General features: G+C 38.7%; 1 protein-coding gene across 2 annotated transcripts; it reads right to left on the bottom strand.

The window, feature by feature from the left end:
- Positions 1-4930: 4930 nt before the first annotated feature.
- On the bottom strand, positions 4931-8116 carry fev (FEV transcription factor, ETS family member). Of its 2 annotated transcripts, XM_034227261.1 has the most exons (3): positions 8021-8116; positions 7641-7712; positions 4931-6472 (listed from the first exon to the last, which is right to left on the bottom strand). In XM_034227261.1, exon 3 carries the CDS (start codon positions 6411-6413, stop codon positions 5931-5933), a length of 483 nt encoding a protein of 160 aa, XP_034083152.1. In that variant the 5' UTR covers positions 6414-6472; positions 7641-7712; positions 8021-8116; the 3' UTR covers positions 4931-5930. The 2 variants fall into 2 exon arrangements, with proteins under 2 accessions (XP_034083152.1, XP_034083151.1); XM_034227260.1 differs by having other exon boundaries at positions 7641-8032.
- Positions 8117-9081: the final 965 nt, after the last annotated feature.

Below are 9081 nucleotides of genomic sequence, written 5' to 3' on the forward strand. Positions count from 1 at the left end.
CTCGCTCTCTCTCGCTCTCTCTCCCTCTTATTCACAGGTCTATTTCAGCAGCACGTAGGTGTGCTGCTCTAATTTGACTGTGCCTTCATTACCACTCTCTCCACATGATGAATGACTCACTGACTGCAACACTTTGCACTGTGGGACCCCACATCACCCCCCCCCCCCTCTTGAATGTGTGACTCACCCTTATGTTTTATATACACAATGTATGTATGTATGTATGTATGTATGTAACAGCATTATATTTCATTAGATTCAACATATTATTGTTTAAATTGCGTTGCAGCATTTTTTAACCCCTTTTGTCATGTCCCCTTTGTCTTCATTGTGTCTTTCCTAACTGCAAAGCTCATAGCCTGTGAACGCAACACTGTGCAGCAACCTATGTCAGCTCATAGATGCCGGAGTTTCCTCATCACTTGAACGCACCCTTCAAAGAGATACACTTTTGAAATGCATTCCCAACTGTTTCGTAAGATTGACCCTAAAGAAAACAAATGATTACTATATGTGAAAAGTGACAGATCACCTCAAGCAGTATTGAAAGTCTTTAAAGTCGCAATAGACTTGTTTTCTTTATGCCTTAACGTATCATTATAAAATAAATAGCACAATGTAATGCTACAAAATAATGACCCCAATGGCTTTTAGCTTAGTTCCTTGAGTGTTGCTTGCAATTCTGGTTTGCACTAAGTACTATTTTCTGGGTATATTAAGGCTAGATTAACGAAACAAAGAAAATGCGTCAACCATTGTAAAATCAGAACAGAAGTGATCTCCATGGGAACAACATGGATGTAGGTAGCTATTGGGAACAATGCCCAGTTACCAAAGCGTATCAGTGGAAGATATCTGGATTGACTATTTCCAGCAGATGCTATAAGAGATGGAGAACAATTATAGTGGAAAACAAAATGCAGTGTTCTGTGTTGTTAGTAGTTATTAGGCCCTGAGTGACACAGAAGATGCAATGTATACTATACTAATACCAATTGGAAAAACGAGGGGGAATTCAAAAATTATCAATGAGATTAGGTTTTTTTAAAGTATTTTTGGTGATTTAAAACATAGAATGCAATTTGCTTTGTTAAAATGGGTTAAACGATAGAAAAAAAGGAAGTGTGGTAATTAAAGTGTTGTTATCCCTGTGCAGGAGACACATACGAGTGCAGATAGACTCTGTCTCGTCATCAATACATCCAAACAAGGATGATGTCCAAATGGGAATTACTTACACTAAAGTTGTATGTATAAGTGCTGCTGCCTAATAACATCAGTACTATTCTCCTCCTCCTCCCCTCCCCCCTCCTCCTCCCCTCCCCCCTCCCCCCTCCTCCTCCCCCTCCTTCTCCTTGTGTTTTCTTGCTGCTCCACTCTCTGCATTAACACTGTTAATCCTGTGGCTTGCAGCAAAAACACCCACATATAGTTTGTTACGCAAGAAGGGAAAGGAGGAGTGCTTAGCAGCATCAATAGCTGCAGCAGATTAGTGGCAGGGCAGTTTGCAGAGAAGACAGTCCAGTGAAATTACAATGTTTTTGAAGTGACTCAATCTCGGTGGAGTTTCCTCAATGTTGATCCCAGAAGCACAATATTATCAAAGTCTGAGTGAAATGAACAACAGATCCAGGATACACACCTACCCGGACCACTATCCCTCCCTCTCTGTCTCTCTCACACACACTGACACATGCACAGTACCAGAGAGGTTCAGTTGTCAATAGCAATTCAGATTATTTCTCTTTAATATGCAGAACACGTACACAGACGCCTTTGCATGGGGATGAGGGACCTCCCACTCGCACACAAACCCAAACACATACACACACACACACACACACACAGACACTTGCTGTTCCTTTTTATCAATAAAAAATAAAAAACAACTTGTGCACATTCGAAAGGAATATCACAAGAAGTCCTCACATAATACCTCACAAAATGTATGTTAGCCAACATGTACGTTTTATAAGAACGTAAGTTTAGTTATAATGTGACTCATTTTACTAAAAAGGCATATTATTTAATGTTTAAAAACATGACTAAGTACCAGGTGTCCCTTTCCATTGGAGAAAATGGGATTCAGTGCCCTCTTGAGTGACCTTTCAATGGAGAAAACATGATGCATGGTCCACTGCTGGGTGCCCTTACAGTGGAGAAAATGCATTAAAGTGCCCTTATGAGTGCCCTTCCAGTGCATAGCTCACTAGGTGTTCATTTTAAGTGGAGAAAATGTAAAGCATTGCCCTAAGGGTGACCTTTCAGAAAACATATTGGAATGCCCAGGTGCCCCATCCAGTGGAGAAAACTTGATGCAGTGTGCTAATGGGGCTCCTAATATGGAGACAATGTAATCTCTGCTCTCTAGGGTTCCCTATATGCTACACACTTTCTTTGTGTTGTGTAATCTCTGGTGCATGCTGGTGCCTTTTATATATTATTTTTGTCGGCCCTCTCAGTAGCGTAAATGTTTCTTATGTAAATGTACGCTCCACATTGTTTAAATGGGGATAAAACGTATGTGTCCATTTGAGACCTTCTTCTTCTGTTGTTGTTATTTCCCGGTGCTTCTTTAATCCGTATTAGACCAACTGTGTTATCACCTGGTGATGTAAAACATGTTCTGATGTTGGCAGAGTATTGGCGCCCCCATGTGGGACGATGCCTGTTGTCACATGTTGACTCCACTCTATACCATGTAATCAGCAGATACAGCAGAAAACAATGATATTAAGAGCAGAGTTTGGCCTAACTGATGACAAGTAATGCCTGTTAATGAAATCTCAATGTTATATAGCATGTCCAGTTTTTGTTGTTGTGAAAATACAACTCTCAACTTCAACAAAGTATAGCTGAGTGGGGTTTGCTCCAGTCACCTCAACTAAATGAGCCAACGAAGAGATATTACATTTGTAAATGCACAAAGCATTGAATGTAAAATTAATGCTTGGCTTGAAAAAAATTGTTAGGACAAAAAAGACGAGTCACTAAACTCTGTTAGGTAGGTACACATCAACAGCGGACCTTTTACCATCCACCTCTTTTTTATGTAAGGGCCTTTTTTAGATAAGGGTCCTCCTTATATTAAAAGTCGAATCTTTAGATAAGGTTCCCCCCTTGTGTCCGGAACTACTTTTTAGATGAAGGACTATATAAAAAGTTTAATTTAAAAAACGGTCAGCCCTTATGTCCGGAAGTAAACTTTTGGATAAAAGTCCCCCATTAAATAAAAGTTGAATTTTTCGATAAGGGTCCCCCGCTATATAAGAAACACATTTTTTAGATAAGTGTCCCCCCTTATATAAAAAGTAAACTTTTTGGATAAGGGTCCCCCTTATGTCCAGAACAGACTTATTAGATAAAGGACCCTCCTTATGTCCGGAACAAACTTTTAAAATAAGGGTCCTCCCTTATCTAAAAAGTTAACTTTTAGATAGGGGTCCCCCCTTATGTAAAAAGTTAAACTTCTAAATAATGTTCCCCCCAATGTCTGGAACAATTTTTTTAAATAAGGGTCCATCCTTTTATTAAAAAAATTACATTTTAGATGAGGGTGGAACTCAGATTTAATTGCCATTTCTATAGTGTGATGCCCTGAAAATGACGTTTTGGAAATATTGCACAGACTCTGGTGTCTATTATGTGGCACTGGAGAACCCACACTTAAAAACAAATGTATGCTGTTTATCATGTGTAGTCTACACATTATAATGGTAATGTACATTTTATAATGTTTGTCATATAGGTCAGACTTCATGTTAGCAGCAAGTGGTGCTGGGACTATGTCTCATCTTTGACCTGTAAAAAGTCTACCTGTGAAATTGAGCCACCTTGCCACACAGAACTATATCAGTTAACTACTTTCATCACTGTTAACATGTGTGTCAAGTTGTGTGCGTCTACATGCATCATTAAGCCAGAAACAAGTACTTTACTCTTAAAAGTTATCATACCAAGTTTTGGAAATATCTGAATAATCTGGGCGGAGATTTGTAGGTGAAAGCACAACGAGGGGCTGCTAATTTGTAGGGGGTACATTTGCTTGCAGAATAATATCAAAATATCACATTTTTCACCAGTCCTGATAAGTGTTCAAAAAACCTCAAGGATTTAAGCATGCTCAGGCCATTAGCATCGAGCAATTTCAAAAGGTCCTTTACTCCGATTCCGTCCGTGCTCGGGTGCTCAAATTATTGTCCAAGCAATTTCAATATGTCCTTCGCTCTGACTCTGTCTGCGCTCGGGCCCAAATTATTCTGTGATTATCCTAGAAAAAGGCTCTTACTACAATGAAATGCCTGTGTTGGCTAACATCCTCCTACATACATTCAAGTGGGCCCATTTGATCCACACAAGTGATGGCTTTCCATTTACACCGAAGTTATGCATTTCAGAGATGGTATAGGAAACCCATTGTGCAGAAACCATCTTTAGATAAGCCCTAAATAACACATGTATACTCGATGCGTGGTTTTTGCCCCAGACCGTATGGAATTGGCATAAAGTGGGCATGTCAGTAACGGAAAGACCTGTGGATACTAAACAACCACTTTTCCTTCAGGTGAGAAGTCAAAATATGACTATGGCAATGCTATTGTTTTCCTTCTGAAAAGCTATTTAGCCTCCTTCCCAACAAGCTTTCTTCAACCTTCACAGCATACTCTTCACAATGAGTACAACACTTATGTGGTTTCTAATCTTGTCATATAACTATTTTCCATAATAATCTGAATTTAAAAATACCATAGAAAAATATTTCCGACAGCATAATGTAAGGTAAGCATGGAAGGTAATGTGGCATGTTAATAACAAAATGTAGAGTGGCACAGTGGTGTTTGCAGTCAAACAAAAAAAAGGCAGCAACACACAATTCAAACATACTGACGAATAGATTTATTTACAACAGACTATAAACTTCATTAATTTGTATTGGTATAGCTATTTTTGCTTTAGAAGCTACGTGAATGAATAAAATGCAGTTCACTTCAAAATCCCTAAAAAGCAGCGAATAGCCTGAGCCCGTCTCTACAAACAGTATTTACTGAAAGGTTCATGAATTCACAGTTTCTGTTACTATTCACGTCTGAGACTACTTCTCACAAAATGCAACCCTATACCTCTACATTGTATTTATTTTGTATTGCAAGTGGGATACATTTAATTTTCCTACATGGCTATGTGTAATCTGATTTCTTAGTAAAAAGAAATTCAAGTTACAATATTTTTACAGGAGTGATATTTAGTAAAATTACATGACAGGCATTAGGCCGTTCCATAACCACAAGATGGCGCCAAGAGCCTAGTAATAAGAAGTGATTTGCTCCCAAATGTGTGTAAAAGCACTCACCTGTGTGTAAAAACAACCACATGACCCACGAAGAGAGGATGAGAGACAGCAAAGGAACAGGCAAGAAGAACTGATAGGTATAAAACATAAATATTAAATCAAGCTTTTTTTTTTAGTAATGCTCTATACATTGTTAATTTGGAAAAACGCTTTCCAACAATGAGTGAGCGAAATTAGACAATCATAAAAGGGGAGTTTATGGCTTAAGATCTAATTATTATCGTTTAGACAACGCGTAAAAGTTCAAAACCACTCTGCGTAATTTCATTGGCGGTCCTTCATATAGCCTATGTAATCATTTGCTACTGGAAACAAGTCCTGATTTTACAGTAGAACTAATGTGTTTTTTTTATTTACATGTTTTTAAACGTCTTTCTTACGCAAAACCATTGTCTCGGCAGCATGTACATGCATGGCTACAATTATATATGCACGCGTCTAAATGTAGCATGTTGCTGAGACAACCCAAATCAATCCAATATTTGCAAATTACCCAAACCTTTGTCACCTCTCTTCGTTCCTTGTTGTATTACCGGCCGTGTTTATACTTCTCCAGGTTGTCTAAAAGATTCATTAGTAGTCAGTTGTAATGGTTATTGATGTTGGTCAGGCTGTTGATGTTGTTGACGCAGCTGATGTGGGACGGAGACACGGTGCCAAAGGGCCCAGGAGGCTGGAGGTTGTGGCTGTGGTACAGAGCCGAAGGGGGGGATCCGGCCCAGTAGGAAAAACCTGAGGGGCCCACGCCGGGGCCCACGAGGTTCAGTTTGGAGATCCCGGCGAAGGGAATCGGGGAGAAATTCCCCTGAAACTTGTAGATGGCCTGCTCCGTGGTGGATGGCTGGCACACCTGCGCCAAGCCGTGGAAATCGAACTTGTAGGCGTAGCGCTTTCCGTGCACTTTGGTCATGATGTTCTTGTCGTAGTAGTAGCGCAGCGCCCGGCTCAGCTTGTCGTAGTTCATGTTGGGTTTGCTCTTGCGCTCCCCCCAGCGCCGGGCCACCTCGTCCGGGTCGATGAGCTTGAACTCTCCGTTGGTGCCCTCCCAGGCGATGTACGCCATGTTGGTGCTGTCCGAGAGGAGCTCCAACAGGAACTGCCACAACTGGATCTGCCCGCTGCCTGGACAGGAGAGGGGAAAATATAACCATGATGTTAAAGATTAGAAATGAATGCAATTTATAAATCATAAATTAAAAATTAAAAATACAGACATCTTTTGTGTAAATACATGAAATAATGCATATTGTTGAGGCATTTAACATTTGACCTTTCATCAAATAATAGATTGTCAGTCATAGCCTATCTAACAATTCGGCTGCAGGTCTTCGTAGATAATCCACTGATTTTGAAGGCAAATTGCAGAATATTAGAAAACATATGTGCATTAATGTTAATGTTAAAATATGTATCCAATTGGATTAAAACGGTCTCAAACTGATATTGTTCATTCATTCAAATCTGAAATGCTTCAAAACAACCTCTGCAGGCACATTGTTTTCCGGCTAGGTCATAAGCTATTTAAATGGTATCTTCTAGGTCATTTTGAACATGGTATTATTTAATTGAATAATTCCTCATTTCAAATATAATGTAGGATAAATGATAGTCAAACGTATTTTTATTTTCGATTTCAAAATATAACTAACTGCTTTATTTCAACATTTGCAGATTTGAGAGGTCATAATGCCCGTTTAGGTCTATTAGCACTACATGACAGTGTAATTAAATCAATGACAATCTGTGTACCGTGTTGTTTTTTAATTTAATTTCAAGTTTCTTCTTCTTTATTTAAATATATAATTCATATTTTAGTCTGAATATGGAAGTGTACGTTTATAAACTATGAGAAATCTACAAATCCTGTTATGGAGTAACAGGAATTTCTTCATTAAATAAAAAATTCTACATTATCCGTGACCAACAAACTGCAATTTGAAAGCAGGAAGAAGACAAGCTGTATTTGGATCGATAACTTACCAATTATATCTATAATGGAATGACAAAATACACTGGCCTTCAACACCGTTTTCATGCTGATAAGTAAAATAATAAAATAAAATGTGTTTTTTTTCTCTTATCATTGTATATCTTTTTTTCAAAGTCAGTTTAAAACTAAAGCTAGAAAATACATGGTGGCCTTTGAATCTGCATAACTACCCAACAGCTTTAAGTATTTAATTTTTTTTATATTAATATTCTTTAAGTATTTTGGGAATTTCTAAAAGCTTTTTGATATTAAATCACTGCACCAGTGTGTCCCGGCAGGCCGTTCAGTCCATTTTCTTACCTTTCTGTACTCCTGTGTTTATTGGACCCCAGGATGCTCCTTTGCTTTCCTTCAACAGATTTTCTGTTGGATCTGTAATAAAAAAAGACAGACTAATTGTAAGCATCACAAACTCTCTATCATCTATTTATCTATTTCATATAGTCTATAAATAATCAATTTCAAGAAATCATTAAGGATACTCTCATATTCTAATCTTGCTTTGGTTGGTTTGAAACTTAGTTGGTAGGTCCAGGTTTTTCTAAAATTGAATTGGATATCTTTATCCAAGCAACAATTTAGGACGAGAAAAATAAGGTGATTGAAAAAATAATAATACATTTGTGTATTTACATCTATTTTAATTAAAAGAATATCCGTTGTAAGATTGCGTAAAGAACCTGTAAATAATGTGATCAGAGCGGTGCGTAAAATTCAAACTGATTTGAAATGTTGAAAAAGGCCAAATATCTCCAGAAGGTAACATTGATTAAAATCCTAATTGTGTCCTGGTCCGCTCGCATGCCTAATGGAAGAAGCTTGTCTTTTTCGAGGTCTCCTCTCCGAGAAGCCAGGAAACGCGTCCAGGAAAAAGGATTTCCGATTTCCGACAAAAGAGCAGACGGGCTTTCAGATTGAAAAGGCTGAACAATGCTCTGCCCTGGAGACGGAACACATCGCCTCTGGACACCGACACCCGGCAGAATTTAAAGAATCATAACCGCTTATTTCTATAATTCTTCCTTGGACTTAAAAGACGAACCTGAGAGATACATGTTGAACATGAGGTTTCCTCCGCAGTCCGGTCTCATTGTGTTCTGTTGTTCAGAATGGGTTGGATTTCATTTCGTTGGTGGCGGTCGAAAAGATTTTTATTAAACTTTATCTCATAACTGAGATCTGGAATAAATGCGGGTGGACAGATTGAAGTTTCCAGGCAACTGTCAGTGGCCCCCATCTCTGAGACAATATTCAGACAGCAATTTCCCCTGGTGCATTGCTTTAATTAAAAGAGCAATTTACCTCTGTCAGCCCGCCTGGTGCCCACAATAAAAAGAGGCCGATAGAAATTGTGCCCTTATCAATCCACCATCACAGTTTAATAAAGTTTCCGCGTTAAGATCTGAGTTTCTATGGTGAATTGGAGTGTTTGACATGGAAACCAGTTCAGATCCTCCTCACTTTTCCGCCTCTTACCTCTTGGCAAACAACAAAGACCTATTTCATGTTGGGGAAATAATATTTACCTTGAAAAGCACGCTCTGGTGCACACGAGAAAACAAGAACATTCATCCCCCCCTGACCTTCTGTTTGTGGGTTTAATGTTATACAGCCTCAATCGGAGGGTAATGAGGTTGTAACTTTAAAAGCATGGATTCTGGTACTCACTGACGTTATCATTTACGCTCATATGTTTCCAATTGTTGTGTTTTTCAGAGGCAGTGGACTGTGTGAAGCTTTA

The sequence above is a fragment of the Gymnodraco acuticeps genome, unplaced genomic scaffold (genome assembly GCF_902827175.1).
Source record: "Gymnodraco acuticeps unplaced genomic scaffold, fGymAcu1.1, whole genome shotgun sequence".
Classification (NCBI taxonomy): Eukaryota; Metazoa; Chordata; class Actinopteri; order Perciformes; family Bathydraconidae; genus Gymnodraco; species Gymnodraco acuticeps.

Coding starts and splice junctions, on each gene's coding strand:
- fev (XM_034227260.1), bottom strand. CDS start 7,746: ATGCTTACAATTAGTCTGTCTTTTTTTATTACAGATCCAACAGAAAAT. Junction 6,473..7,640: donor AAACACAGGAGTACAGAAAG/GTAAGAAAATGG, acceptor TCTCCTGTCCAG/GCAGCGGGCAGATCCAGTTG.